At 42.1% G+C, this 15,994-nt stretch overlaps 1 protein-coding gene across 1 annotated transcript in view; it reads right to left on the bottom strand.

Annotated features, from left to right (window-relative positions):
• TRANK1 (tetratricopeptide repeat and ankyrin repeat containing 1) overlaps window positions 1–14,331 on the bottom strand; it is a 55,452-nt gene extending 41,121 nt beyond the window's left edge. Inside the window, exons 1-3 of the mRNA XM_083577530.1 lie at window positions 13,955–14,331; window positions 471–623; window positions 11–140 (exon numbers count right to left, since the gene is read on the bottom strand). Coding sequence (XP_083433656.1) covers window positions 11–140; window positions 471–622 — 282 coding nt within the window. The 5' untranslated portion in view covers window position 623; window positions 13,955–14,331. The remainder of the gene's footprint in view (window positions 1–10; window positions 141–470; window positions 624–13,954) is intronic.
• Between the last annotated feature and the right edge of the window lie 1,663 nt (window positions 14,332–15,994).

Here is a 15,994-nt window from a genome sequence, read left to right as displayed (position 1 = left end):
TACAGAATACCTTAACGTAACCTGGATCCCACTGGAGGCTCTGTCTTGCTGAGCAAAAGGCTTCTCTCCATTTATTTAAGTTGTAAAAGGCATTTGATCGGTTGCAGAGTAAAACTGCCACATCTCGCCGTTGGGAAAAACTAAGAGATGAGAATGTTAAACGTAGTTGCGTCAAGAGAAACAGCTTTATAGTTTTACAGAACACATGAACAGATTCCCGCCCGCCTTCCTCTACACAGAAAGAGAGTAGAGGGGGGAATTGTTATACCTTATGCATTCCCTTTATTAAATCCCAACAGAACACTGCTATGAAAAGTTGAATAAAGAGTGTAAGGAAAACGGCAAATAATTACTGCAAAGATCACAGATAACTTGGTGACTGGAATCCAAGTTCAGTAGCTTCACAGAAGGAAAGCTCAAGTCTGGAAGCTAGCGCTAGACAGCTCACAGTTCTCTAAGAAAGAGCTTACCTTACTGCTCGGTGTAAATAGACCAGGATGTTTAGTGCTTCGTCATACTTTCTGATGGCAAGAGCATAGTTTCCATTTTTGAAGTCTTGATTCCCTTGCACTTTCAAGAACTCGGCGTAACTAAAGGGGTCCCCAAAGCTGAAGGGATCCATTCTGACAAAAAGAGGAAATAAATATGCTCTGAGTGACAGCACAAAATATTTCCCTTACCCCACAGCATGAGAGCATTTTCAGTTACTTAATCAACACTGCATATATTTAAACACCAATAAAGTGCTTCTACCATCGATGATAAGCTGAAATAATTATTGGGACTATCTAGACCAGCGTTTCCCAAACTTGGGTCTCCAGCTGTTTTTGGACTCCAATCCCTATCCTCCCTGAACACTGGTCCTGCTAGCTAGGGATGATGGAGACCAAAGGAGACCCAAGTTTGGGAAACACTGGATCTAGATCCAACATAAAAGGACACAAGGCGTCACAGGAAGGAAGCCTTTTGTAGCAGGAGCTGAGGAGAAACCTGCCCTCTCCAACTTTGGTTTGTTTTTGCCTCTTATTTTAATTGCATCTGTCTTCTACCGCCACCGCCCGAATTATTAAGGGGGTGGGAGGAGGAAACATTTTATAAATACAATTTTAGAGGTCAAAAAGTTTGGCACATAAGAAAAATCCCCAAGTCCATATTAATGTAATATCTTTATTAACCCAAACAAAATACAGTGGTACCTCGGGTTAAGTACTTAATTCATTCCGGAGGCCTGTTCTTAACCTGAAACTGTTCTTAACCTGAAGCACCACTTTAGCTAATGGGGCCTCCTGCTGCTGCCGCGCCGCCGGAGCACAATTTCTGTTCTCATCCTGAAGCAAAGTTCTTAACCTGAAGCACTATTTCTGGGTTAGCGGGGTCTGTAACCTGAAGCGTATGTAACCCGAGGTACCACTGTATCACAAAGTAACGTGCAATCCTTTGAGCTCTGCAGAACTCTCCCATCCAGACAGATGGTAAGCAAAGCAGGAACATGGGGCAGGGAGACTCAAAGTGCCTATCTGGTGATAAAACCTTTATCCCTGTCTGCATCTTGTAAGGTTTTTAAGACTGAGGGAGAGAGGAAGTCGCAGGCAATGATCCGAGGCCCTTTAGGTGCTATGCAAGTATCAGGTTGCTGGGAATGAGAAGAGTAACAATGGGGTAAATTCCCCATCTCTGGGGCTACAAAATTAGCAGCTATTGCCCAGCTCGGTCTTCATCCTTAAGCAAAGCACAGAGAGTCCTCCATAGTTTCCTTCCTGTTTTTGAGCTAAGGCAATCTTCATATTAGCAAAGGTGAAAATTAATATTAGACGGTTTGCCAAGTCAAAAGAAACCAACGAGGACAACTGCGCCTAGCAATTGAATGAAATGTTTCCTTGGAAAATAAAGCCCTGCCCTCAGGTGGTATAACAAGCCTCTTACTTCAGTTTAGGATTCTGCTGTTAAAACAACCAAATTCATTATTTTCCTATCACAACCAGTCTTTTCCTTGCTGCCACCTCTGTAGCACCTTAAAGACCTACCTGCTCTCTCCTCCTCTCGCCTTAAGACTCTTAGAAGGTGCAGACATACCGTATTTTTTGCTCTATAAGACTCCCTTTTTCCCTCCTAAAAAGTAAGGGGAAATGTGTGTGCATCTTATGGAGCGAATGCAGGCTGCGCAGCTATCCCAGAACAGCAAGAGGGATTGCTGTTTTCACTGCGCAGCAATCCCTCTTGCTGTTCTGGCTTCTGAGATTCAGAATATTTTTTTTTCTTATTTTCCTCCTCCAAAAGCTAGGTGTGTCTTGTGGTCTGGTGCGTCTTACAGAGCGAAAAATACGGTAAATGCACATTCCCCCCCACACACACACCTTTTTCCTTCCCTACTTTTTTGCTGTGTTTACCATCTAGTCTGATAAAGAGTTCCAGAGTACTCAAAAGACTGGATGCTATTTTGCAATATTTTTGTTGGCCTAGTAAAGGGATTGCCTTAATATGGACTTTAGAGATGAAACATCGGTGTAAAAGGGCGGAGAGAGAGAAAACTCTGTCCTTTTATTTGCAGCAAAACATTGCATTTGGCTCCAACAGACTCCCTCACACTGTACAAGGAACTGGAAAACAATTTCTAAATTCAAAAAAATATTAATTTTGCCTAGTGAGCATATCAACAGTGACCTAAACAGCCAGAACCACTTCAAAATAAACAAAAAAGCTATTACAAATAACTGACAAAAGGTGAAAAATGGTAAGTATTCATTTACAAGTGAAAGCATGATACAAAATAAGCACAATGTATAAAAATGAGTGCATGGATAAATAAACAACGCAATTACAATGGGGCTACTACAAGAACTAAATAAGATATAAGGCTTTGTATTAGCTGCTTCAAGTACGCAAGAAAGCAGTTATTTTCTTAGCACCCTCTTCCTCCAGTCCAGTTAAAAGCAATAGCACTTTAAAAAAAAATTTAAAATCTGCATTATAAAGGTAATTTAAAAAATACAAGAAAAATTAAATAAGATTTAGCATAGATTTGTGTCCCTAATATTGGGATAGACTCAGGGACTTTTAGGGAATAATGCGTCCATATCTACCAGACCTGCTGTGGTCAATTGGTTTCCACTACAAGACTCCTGAGCAAAAATAATCCACAAGGATTAGAAAAATCAAAACCTGATCAAAGAAGGAAAAACCCTAGGAAAAGCCAACATCTATGAGGCCACTTCAAAAGCACAGGCCTAGTCTTCAAAAGCCCAAAGCCAGCTTGCCTCCATGGAACTGACTTTGTTTTTCCGTATTTTCCGTAATACAACTCTTCTCATTTCAAATCTCCAGCTACGCTCCAAATTGTTCTCTTTTGTAACACTCCTGCACAATTTTACCCTCATCAAAATGAGTCATTCTTAAATTTATGACTTCCACCAACATTCTCTACCTTCTCTGGTTCTTCTTCACTTTCATCCCGAAATCTTTCAACCTTCCTTATCAAAACCACAACACAAATTCCACCCAGTCTCGGAATAATGACCTCGAAACCATCTGCTTTCTAGCTAAGATTGTTCCCTCCTTTCTCGGACTAATTGCCCAAAACAAAGGCTTCTCTCTCTCTCAATAGAGACAAAAATGTTGGTTAAGGAAAAATAAGAATATTCTAATTCAACTAACATATCGTATAAGGTACACACCTGGACAATTATCAGATAACACTCACCACCACAGGCTTATAGCGCCCAGTTCAAATATTATACCCCTCTTTTCACCCCCATAATTTATAATTGGGATGTTTTTCCTTGAGCAGCTGCTTCCCATTTAACCAGAGATATATTGTAACTTAAACTCTGAATGGGAAGCATGTACAGTGGTGCCCCGCAAGACGAATGCCTCGCAAGACGGAAAACCCGCTAGACGAAAGGGTTTTCCGTTTTGGAGGTGCTTCGCAAAAATAATTTCCTATGGGCTTGCTTCGCAAGACGAAAATGTCTTGCGAGTTCCTGCAGGGTTTTTTTCCTTTTCCCCTTTTTCCCAAGCCGCTAAGCCGCTTATCAGCTGATCCGCTAAACCGCTAAACAGCTGATCCGCTAAGCCGCTAAACAGCTGATCGCTAAGCCGCTTATCAGCTGATCCGCTAAGCCGCTTAACAGCTGATCCGCTAAGCCGCTAATGGGCTTGCTTCGCAAGACGAAAAAACCGCAAGACGAAGAAACCGCAAGACGAAGAGACTCGCGGAACGGATTCTTTTCGTCTTGCGAGGCACCAAGGGATCCAAAGATGCAAATGCATCAAAGTAATAAGATAAAGGAAACATTTGTGTAAAGGGTCAGAGAGATACATATTCTCCTTTTTCTTATTTTGAATTAAAATGGAGAGTAATCAGAATTTGCTCCTCCAGAGACCCCTTTGGTGCTGTTCTCAGAGAACTGTCAACCACACAGACACAAGTCAAAGTACCGTAAGTTATAGGGCTCATCTCTCTGTTTATCTCTCCTTAAAATAAAAAAAAAAGATTTTAAGTTTTATACATTTCAGTAATTTTACAATCATTTTAACTTTTCAAAACTTGACTTCCTTTCCCCTTTCTGCATTTCCTTAAATTTATGTTTTATATTTTCTGCATATGCCAAATTAACTTAATTTACTGATTTATTCATCTACTTTAAATATACACCCCTATAAAACTGCAAGTTATTACAATAATCCTGCCGATGTTCTTATCGGTTTACAGTTTATTTGTAAGTATTCAATAAACCATTTTCATTATTTTATAAAAAGTTTGCTATCTTGATTTCTTATTTTTCTGGTGAGTTTCACCATATCTCTCTGTTTATCTCAAAGCCTGTAGGGTAGGAATAATAATAATAATAATAATAATAATAATAATAATAATAATAAATTTTATTTATACCCCACCCTCCCCAGCCAAGACTGGGCTCAAGGTGGCTAACAACCAATAATAAAAATAAGTTGATTAAAATACAACATTAAAACATTAAGATGCAGCCTCTTCACAGGAGGAGAAAGGGGGAAAAAGAGGGAGAGGGAATCAAATTGACTCCAAGCCAAAGACCAGGCAGAACAGCTCTGTCTTACAGGCCCTGCAGAAAGAAATCAGATCCCGCAGGGCCCTGGTCTCATGAGACAGAGCGTTCCTCCAGGCTGGAGCCAGTGTTGAAAAGGCCCTGGCTCTGGCTGAGGCTAATCTAACTTCCTTAGGGCCCGGGACCTCTAGGGTGTTGCTATTTATGGACCTTGAGGCTCTCCGTGGGGCATACCGGGAGAGGCAGTCCCGTAGGTACGAGGGTCCTAGGCCGTGCAGGGCTTTAAAGGTCAAAACCAGCACCTTAAATCTGACCCTGTACTCCACTGGGAGCCAATGCAGCTGGAAAAGCACTGGGTGAATATGCTCCCATGGCAGGGACCCCGTGAGGAGCCTCACTGCAGCATTCTGCACCCGCTGGAGTTTCTGGGACAGCTTCAAGGGCAGCCCCGCGTAGAGCGAATTACAGTAGTCAAGGATCTGATGGTGCAATGATAACATCATCTCCACTCCTTCAGCCTTCAGCATCTGCAAGTTGATCATCATGGATTCCTGAAACCATACTTTGGTGCATACAGTATGTGGAACTGCTCCCTGTGCCCAGCACTACAGGAGCCAGAACGGAAGGACCTAAGTAACTACTTGCCACTTGGCAAGTAGCAGATTCAGTAAAAGCACCTGTGGTCTCAACTGTGATATGCAACAGGTTTTTTTCAATAGGGAGGTATGGGACCATGATGCCCCTTTGCACAGAATGGGCATCACTCTCTACTACTGGTGCAGGATGGCAAAAGTGAAGTTCAGCAGCGAAGGTGCTAACGATGCCAACTTTAACTGAAAAAGGCTTTCCTTAGGACTAGCTGCCGAAGGTGCATGGAAACATCTCGAGCTGTTTCCTTAAAAATAAAATAAAACCAGTCTGTCTTGGGAGCTACGTAGAAAGAGGTTGCTGAAATACCAAAATATAATACCCAAAATATAATGAAATGGTTGCTAGATTTATTTTTGTTTGTTCCCAGCAAATCAAGGGGAGGAATATCGTGCTTTCAGGATTTATCGTAACAGAATGTCAGGCTGGAAAGCTATCAGAAACTTAAATCACCTTGCTAAAAAGTGCACAGTTGGGTGTGTGTTTTGCCAGCATACAAGACGAAAAATCACTGGCCCACTTGTCTGTGCTTACCTATGTTAGTTATTTGTGGTGTAAACATGGAGGGGAGCCTTTGTAAAGTTTCCTTGCCTGTATGAACCAGCTCTAAGAATGGTAAAACAATAATCTCTCCGCTTAATAAGCCAATATACGAACAAGCATTTTCTTTACAAGCCACAATTAAACTAGGAAGCCTGTAATTAAACAGTGTTTCCATATTGTCCAAACCAAGAAACTATGGATACCAACTTCAGAACAAGCCACGCTATTAAAGGAAGGCTTGAAGTTGTGTATAATATCATGGCTTGTTCCAAAGCTGGCAACTATAGTTTTCAGCCTTGAATGGAAGGCTTTCTGGTTTGGTTGCTCATACCACAAAAGGAGGAATGAAGAGACAAAAGACTAGCACGTTTCTCAGCTTATCAAGACGACATCCGTTCATCTGGTTATGGCCTTAGTCACCACAGGTTGTCAGGCCAGTGGCTATTTATGGAAATTAAAGTTCATTTGTGAGTTCAAGGAGGACCCTTGCAGATATTCCACTATCCTCTGGGAAACGGATGGCAGAACACAATTTGCCACTAAAGGCTGGACAAGAAGGAGACAGAGGCAGGAGAAGATCTGTGAGTGGAGATGAAGATGATGGAGTTTATGGAGCTGGCTGATCTCACCAGGAGAATCCGCGACCAGAAAGAAGAGGAACACCAAGAAGATTGGAAGAAATTTAAAGATTATTTGAATAAATATTGTAATATTAAAGATATGTAACCACTTGAAAGAACTAATTAGGCCTAGGATTAAATTAGGATTAAATAAATAAATAAGAAAAAGTGCGATAAGAAAAGTTAGGAAATTTGATTATGACTGTAATATTGTTTTATTAAATAATGATATTGGAAACTGCTGCATTTAATTACAAGGGAATTCAGATGGAAGAGATTAGAGGAAGTCAAGTAATATGTTTATGAAGATGGATCTTAATTAACTAATTAGGTTTTAGTTTATGTGGTGATATATGGGAAGTTTGGAGTATTTTATGTTTCATATTCTTTCTTTTTCTTATTATTGTTTATTCTCTTTTTTGTTATGCTTTTGTATGAAAATTACTAAATATTATTGTGAAGGGGGAAAAAGAACTGTGAGAGGAGGGGCACTCTTTTTTCATCCTTGGGAGCCCCTGGCAAACTCACCAAACCTACTGCACCCGAAACCAGGTGTGGAGAGGGCAGCTGACTGTTTATTGGGACTCCATCCACCCCGGGGCTTGCCCATAAAAAGCAAACCTAGAGGGGAAACTAGGGTGATGCCCGCAGCAACCTTTCTCCTAGCGGTACTTTTTGTGGCTGTAGTGAGACCCTAGGTGAGAATTAGGGTGGGAAGGTGGAGTCCGGGGTGAAAGCAGGAAGCTGAGAGGAAGGGTACTTCCAAAGCCAAAAGAACCGATATTTGTTGATATGTATTAGCAACGCAGTCATGCAACTTTTTCATATGTTGCCTGTACAGTGGTACCTCTGGTTACGAACTTAATTCATTCTGGAGGTCCATTCTTAACCTGGGCACCACTTTAGCCAATGGGGCCTCCTGCTGCCACCGTTGCGTGATTTCTGTTCCTGGGGCAAAGTTCTTTTTTTTAAAAAAAAAAATATTTTTAGTAGCAATTTCAGCATAACAAAATTTCAAAACATATCATATTCATTATTTTTCCCCTTGCCCCCCATTAAACCCTCCCTCCTCCCAGAGACTTCCCTCAGCTCCTCCCTCTGATTTCTCAGCACATATTATTCTCTGCATGTTATAAAATTATACATATCCTTACATTATCTATCTACCATGTTATCAACCAATAAATTTGTGTATGTTTATTCAAAACCTGCCAAGGAGTTCAGTTCATTTTGTTGTCTTTTTAGATAATTTGTAAAAAGCTCCTATTCTTCCTTAAAGTCACAGATGTCCAGGAAGAATGGATGAAATTTAAAGACTAGTTAAATATGTCAAGTTAAATTAATTGGAAAAGCTTGCAAATACCAGATAGGCTTAGGATTTAGATTTGTAATGTGATGAATTAATATGTTTAATACTGAATTGGAAAGAAAGAAAGATGTTAAGTGTTTAAGTCAACTTTATAAGAATTTAGGTTTTGGAAAACCGTTAAAATGATATACACTGAAATTCAACCAGGGGGATACGAGGAAGTCACTTAACAATGTTACTATGTTTGGTTTAAATACTGTTGAGATTTATGTTTGTTTATTTGTTTGTCTTAAAAAACTTTCTGGAAAACTAATTGAAAAAAATTGAAAAAGAAAAAAAGATAAAGTCACAGTTGTGCTTGTCCCACAATTTGTACGTCAATTTAGCATGCTCTGCGTAGCTCAATTTTTCTTGCCACTGTTTTTTCATTGGGATTTCCTCGTTCTTCCATCCTTGTGCTATCAAGACTCTTTGCCGCTGTTGTAGCACATCCTGGGGCAAAGTTCTTAACCCTCAAAAATCTCCCTCCCGTGCTTCAAGCAAACCTGCAACCGTTCTCTTTTTCCAGTTGGACATGAGATCAGATCAGAAGAACTTTCATTTGCATCAGCCACTAACCATAGCAATAAAATAAAATATACTGAAGATAGAGGCAAAAGCTTAACTAGACAAAATACATTTTGAGGGAGTTGGACACTACACATTTTGGAGAAGAGAGAGAGCAAGACTTCGCTTTTTCTAAGCCTTGCACTGGCAGATGACAGTATCTGCATCATATTTGCAACCAATGCATTCTGAACTGACAAAGCTCAGTGAGGATTTTACCACACACCCTTTCCAAACATTTGAACCATTTCCATTACACCCTTAGGACAGAGCAGAAGTCTGGACTAGATGTACTGAGACACACTGCTCTAGCATTTGAGGTTTTGCAAAATATTAATACATCAAGCAACCCACCCACATAAGTTAAAATACAAAATGACAACTGCCCACAGTTCTCATAAGGCAGCCGTACGGTCCGGGGCAAGAAACAGCTTCCACTACCCTTCCGAGAAGAAAATAACAGCAACATATACTGCCCCTCATCCCCTTCAACAGAAAATTAGTAGGAAATGAGTACAGTGGTACCTCGGTTTACAGACGCTTCAGGTTACAGATGCTGCTAACCCAGAAATAGTACCTCGGATTAAGAACATTACTTCAGGATGAGAACAGAAATCGTGCTCCGGCGGCACAGCAGCAGCGGGAGGCCCCATTAGCTAAAGTGGTACCTCAGGTTAAGAACAGTTTCAGATTAAGAACGGACCTCCAGAACAAATTAAGTTCTTAACCCGAGGTACCACTGTAATGTGAAGGTACTTTCCACATGGAGTCTAAACAAAATTCATCTATGTGATCCAAAGTTTTCCATTTTTATGTTGCTAGTGTTATTCAATTTATTTTATATTTGTGATCCTGAGGGGGCTTCTTCTTAGCTCAAACCCAAGCAGAGCCCAATAAAAGATACAAGTTTATCTGCTTCAGAAAACAAGTTGCTTGGCCTGAATTTCACCAGGAGCCGCAACGAGGACATACCGTCCAACATTTCTCCGATGAAAATAGGGTTAGGGTTAACATAATGATAATTTTATTATTTATACGCCACACATCTTACTGAGTTGCCCCAGCCATTCCGGGCAGCATGCAACATATATAGAAACATAATAAAACATGAAACATTTTTTTAAAAAACTTCCCTATACAGGTTTGCCTTCAGATGGACTCCATACCCTCCAACAATTTCTCCAGTGAAAATAGACAACCTAAGGAAAAGCAGGACATTCTGGGATCAAATCAGAAACAGGTACGGCTTCTCTAAATCAGGGACGTCCCTGAAAAATAGGGACACTTGGACAGTCTGCGAGGAAGCAGATCGCGCCCTCTGTTCACCACATCCATGATTATATTGTCACGCTGATGTGTTTGTTTACACACAATTATGCATTTTACTCTGGCAGGCTTTTGTTCAGTTGCTTTACTTTTATTTTTAACTGTACAACCCTCTCCGAAGGAGGATTTGGAAAATATTTCAGATGAACCAGCGCCAATATAATTATGTGCCAGGGTCATGCAAATTCTGCATGAAGAAAAACTGGAATATAATTTAAGAAAACTTGCACAAACAGGATCCAAAGAACAGTACCAGCCATTTATGTGGACCTTTGCCACATTTCTCAACCAACAGCCCTTCACACTACATGGAAACTGAGATTTTTCAAAAGCAGCCTGAGACACAACAGTTCTTTATCTTACACAAGTCATGCTGCCCCTGCGACAGTAATCCTGCTCAACCCTGCTCTGTCTTCGGAGATTTCTTGGTTAGCCCTTATTTACCCGCACATTCAAATGAAAGCAGGGGCTAGCAGAAAGCTGAAACCTCTGTCCTGTTCAACCATCCCACATAGAAGTTGCGTGAGAATCTTAAGGGAATTTAAGGGGAGGGAAGGAAAACATAAAAGGACCCAGGGCATAGTCAAAACGTCCTTCTGGGCATGGACTGATGTAAGAAGCAGCAAAAATGAAGTTGCAAGAACATGAAAGTGGCTCACTTACAATATCAGGAAAATCATAAAACACAACAGGAATGCACTGAATTGCAATTGGGTCTAACAGAGACAATACAGATATAGCGGCAGTTAAAAATATATATTAAATTTTGATCACTAAAATATAATCTAAAATTGTCATTTAAAACCTGAATCATTTTAGTAGTACAGCTTGTTTTATGGCAGTCGCACAGAATTTGGCCACCCTTAGCGTGATCTCTAGATCCTTGTCCTCTACCAGGAGTTTTAGACATTGAAGTTTGGGCCCATTTGGAGATTTTTGCACAACAGGAGTGATAAATACCGAGCGTATATCCCCGTAGAAACGGCAGCGTAACAAGACATGAGAGAGAGTTTCTACCTCCATCAAGCCGCAGGGGCAGACTCGTTCCACGTATGGTTTGCCCTCGAATCTGCCCTGCAATAAGGCAGATGGCAGCACGTTGAATCTAGCAAGGGTAAATGACGGTCTGTATTTGGGTATTTGTAATTTTGAGAAATAATTTGCTGGGGTAAATCCTCTCCCATTATCTTTTCTTGCTGGGTGTTTATTCACATGAAAGTGGCATAAGCAATGTTTGTCTGGAATAATTTTCTTACATTCTGGAAGCATTGTTTTTTAAAAGAAATACATTTTCATAAATCACCTGTATATTAAGGGAACTTGATACTTCACAGTATAAAGCAGTTAACATTGGTCTGCTTCAGGCTTGTTGGTTGACTAAAAGGTCAGTATGGTGGACGGCTTCTGGACAGTGCTATCGCACTTTAAACTAAAGCAGTAAAGACAACCGTAACATTTTTCAAAATGCCCTTGCTTTAGATAAGAACAATCTGCCTGCAAACAACAAGTAGGAACAAAACTGTATGGTTTTGCACTTTCATGCCAAAACTTAGATAATATTCAATCCCTGAAGGATCCAGCGAATGGTTACTAACACTGTTTGGCTTGACGGCTTGTTTTCCAATGCAGATTTTTACTGCTTAGTTATTGGCAACATTTTTTTTCTGCAGTAATGCCAAGGATTCCCTGTTGCTTCTATACGGGAACACATTGCTAATGCAATTATTAAAGAGCTAAACTAACTTGATCTAGAAGAAGCCAACTCTCCAAACATGCACTCTAGTTTTTCAGCTGAAGTTTTATAATGGTGCTATAAAATGCAAATAAAAAAATTCCAAGTTCATCTCCACTTGAAGAAAGGCTGTTCCAAATTCAAAACCAAAGCCCCAGAGAAAAACATATCTTAAACAGGATTGACTGGCCTAAGCAGTCAATCTTTTTTGGAAACAGCTTTACTTACAAATCTTTAAAAGTTGCCAGAAATGTTCAGGTAATTGTTCTGAGTGCAAGAAAAGCAGAGTGGGTTTTTTAAAATGTTGACTTGATAACAATCACACCACTACTATTTCTAGGCTGGTTAAAATTTTCGCTATTAAAACAAATGTATACAATCTTTTCTTCTTCGGAAGTCATACTCTGCATTTGCAAAACATGGCCCAGCCAACATTCAAAGGAACAGCAGAGGGAATTCAAGGATGGGGGAAAGGGAACAACTTCTGTAACATGCCTTACGATTTCAGAAAGGAGGGTTCAGGGAAGCAAAACTCTTGCAAAATTTAAAGAGAAAGGAGAAGTTGCCTCTCTGCCCTGTTTTCCTCAAGGAAGAGCATATGATGCAATGGAATTGGCGATGCATGTAACATTTACCGTAATTTCTAACGGACATGGTACAGACTAGAGACAGAATAATGTGGAACTATATCTTTATATACCAGCATGAGTTTGACCAAACTGCGGGAGGCAGTGGAAGACAGAAGGGCCTGGCGTGCTCTGGTCCATGGGGTCATGAAGAGTCGGACACGACTAAACAACAACAACATATCTTTAATGACCACTTCATGCGTCGCATAAAATGGGATCTGGCCTACAGTAAACGTGACAGCCTTTTCAAAAGACACAAGATGCCATGCTAGTTTTCAAAATGCCCTGCATCCTTCTTTGAAAACTGCATTTAGCATGCTATCAACTTCTCAGTTCTCAACAGACTTTCAATGCCCCCCCCCAAAGGCCAACTCAGAAGCTTCACAAAGTTGCACAGAAACCAACTACTGTGGAAAGTCTAAAAGGGGCACTTCATTTTTCCTGGACCAGCTTCTGGTAGTTTGCAAGCACGAGGGTTGGTGGAAGCTCTCATACTTATTTTTTTATTTGCAGGACCACTATTCTGAAAGAGCCAAGCCACCAACATTAGTCAACTGGGTCAGACGTTACCACCAACATTTATGTTCGTTTTCCTACGAAGGATGTGTACACACTTCCTTTTACTCTGGTTTGGGAGAGCAGCCTACACAAGTGGAACCGAAATACTGTTTTGATGCATACTCCTCCAAACCAGTTTCAATCCAAGGTGAAAGAAAAAACAGCCTAGGTCTGAAGAGGACATGTTCTCTCAAGTGTGATCCTGTAACAATACCCAGATCTGCTCTCTCACAGTGTGTGCCTTGGCAGGCAGGAGGCAAATATTTTTTTATCTAACCCGGGCAGTGCAGGAAGTTATGTTTCTTACAACCTACGCTGGCGATCAGTGCGGCAACCCCCGGCCACTTTTCTGCAAGGCAAAGCAAGGGCCTAATCTTTGACTCACCGGATTATGTTGGACTCCAATTCCCATCAGTCCTGGCCAGTGGTCATGGATGATGGGAATTGTAGTCCAACAAATATGTGAAAAGCAGCAGGTTTTAGCCACTCCAGCCCTGCAGAAACACCCAAAGAAACCTGTGGGACCATGCCTGATTCCTTTGGTCCGCTTGCTTGCTTGCCCTCTAGTTATACTTAAAACCCGACTTAACTTCCCTGCCGCCCATGACTCACAGCTGTTGGCTGTGCATTTCCGCACAGAAATTAAACCAATTACCAGGGAGCTCCAGGAAACTTAATCTCGAAAAGGATTGCACCCTGAGGCTCAGCTCTTACGCGAATCCTGCAACCCAAGGAAACGCAAACCCCAAAAATTTCCTCCACCTTAACAATGGGCGTGCAGGATTAGGGTTTACGTGGCAAAAATTTAAAAAGTGACGAGGGGAGAGGGGGAAGCCATGCAAACCACTTGCTTGCATTGCCCCGGGACAACACACCCGCGCAAGGAAACGCTGCTTCCGATTTGGGGCTAGTTCCGTTTGCTAAACACAAAACATGCCCCGTGCGCGCATGCATATACATACGTTTATGCAAAAAGACGCGCCTCTCCTTCCTTTTCTTCCTGGGCTGGAAGTAACCCGGCGGCCCCCCAGGCAAGGCGGCGCGCGGCGCTCCTCGCTGCTTTAAGGCGCGCGCGCCCGGCCAAAGCGGGAGCTGCTGCCGCCGCTCAGCTGCTGCGCATCAACCAAGCCAGCCATCCTGAGAAGGCGCGCGCGGGTGGAAGCCGAAGAAGCGCAAGCCGCGGGCCCGCCCCGCCCCCGCGACGTCATTTCGGGGAAAGGGGCGCTTCCTCGCAGGCGGCGTGTTTCCTTTCGGCGAAAGCGAAAGCGAATATGAAGCTTTTCCCCAGTTCCGCCGACGCTTTTCCGCCTGGGAGCTGGGTGCATGGCTGTCAGCCCCAGCAAGCACTGGCTGGGGGTGATGGGAGTTGAAGTGCAGCTACACCTGTAGGGCCAAAGGATTCGCCACACCAGCTCTTCAGCAAAGGAGCAACTCTGGGGCTGACTGCCCCAAGCATGTCTTTCCTGGAAGGAGAGCAGCTTCCTGGCTGAGAAAATTGATTTTAGAAGGAATTGATTTTAAAATATATTTTAATTAATAGATTGTGATTTTATGTAAAAGAAAACCTAAAAAAAAACACCTTACAGATTTGAAAATAAGGGACCAGCAGCCTCGAAAATAAGGGTTGTTGTTGCTGTTTAGTCATTTAGTCGTGTCCGACTCTTCGTGACCCCATGGACCAGAGCACGCCAGGCACTCCTGTCTTCCACTGCCTCCCGCAGTTTGGTCAAACTCATGCTAGTAGCTTCGGGAACACTGTCCAACCATCTCGTCCTCTGTCGTCCCCTTCTCCTTGTGCCCTCCATCTTTCCCAACATCAGGGTCTTTTCCAGGGAGTCTTCTCTTCTCATGAGGTGGCCAAAGTATTGGAGCCTCAGCTTCAGGATCTGTCCTTCCAGTGAGCACTCAGGGCTGATTTCCTTAAGAATGGATAGGTTTGATCTTCTTGCAGTCCATGGGACTCTCAAGAGTCTCCTCCAGCACCATAATTCAAAAGCATCAATTCTTCAGCGATCGGCCTTCTTTATGGTCCAGCTCTCACTTCCATACATCACTACTGGGAAAACCATAGCTTTTACTATACGGACCTTTGTTGGCAAGGTGATGTCTCTGCTTTTTAAGATGCTGTCTAGGTTTGTAATTGCTTTTCTCCCAAGAAGCAGGCGTCTTTTAATTTCGTGACTGCTGTCACCATCTGCAGTGATCATGGAGCCCAAGAAAGTAAAATCTCTCAGTGCCTCCATTTCTTCCCCTTCTTTTTGCCAGGAGGTGATGGGACCAGTGGCCATGATCATCTTTTTTTGATGTTGAGCTTCAGACCATATTTTGCGCTCTCCTCTTTTACCCTCAATAAAAGGTTCTTTAATTCCTCCTCACTTTCTGCCATCAAGGTTGTATCATCTGCATATCTGAGGTTGTTGATATTTCTTCCGGCAATCTTAATTCCGGCTAGGGATTCATCCAGCCCAGCCTTTCACATGATGAATTCTGCATATAAGTTAAATAAGCAGGGAGACAATATAAGGAGGTCAGGCACTCCCATTTCTTTAAGAACTTGCCATAGTTTGCTGTGGTCGACACAGTCAAAGGCTTTTGCATAGTCAATGAAGCAGAAGTAGATGTCTTTCTGGAACTCTCTTGCTTTCTCAATAATCCACTGCATGTTTGCAATTTGGTCTCTGGTTACTCTGCCTCTTCTAAATCCAGCTTGCACTTCTGGGAGTTCTTGGTCCACATACTGCTTGAGCGGAAAATAAGGGATCAGCAGCCAAAATAAGAGATTTTGCTTAGCTTATACAGAAATCAGGCACTGATGGAGCCATGCTGCTTTGGCTGCGACTGACTGTGTTTTGCAGGGGGTTGGGCTAGATGATCCTAAGGGTCTACAACTCCCACCAAAGAAGAGTGGCAGACAAAACTGATGGACGACGTCGAGATGGCAAAGCCTACAGGCAGAATTAGAAACCAGGAAGAGGACCTCTTTAATAAAGAATGGGGAAAGT

The sequence above is a fragment of the Podarcis filfolensis genome (genome assembly GCF_964270895.1).
Source record: "Podarcis filfolensis genome assembly, chromosome: 12".
Taxonomy (NCBI): domain Eukaryota; kingdom Metazoa; phylum Chordata; class Lepidosauria; order Squamata; family Lacertidae; genus Podarcis; species Podarcis filfolensis.
Note: the sequence above shows the minus strand (reverse complement) of the source record. Positions and strands in the feature narration are given on the sequence as shown.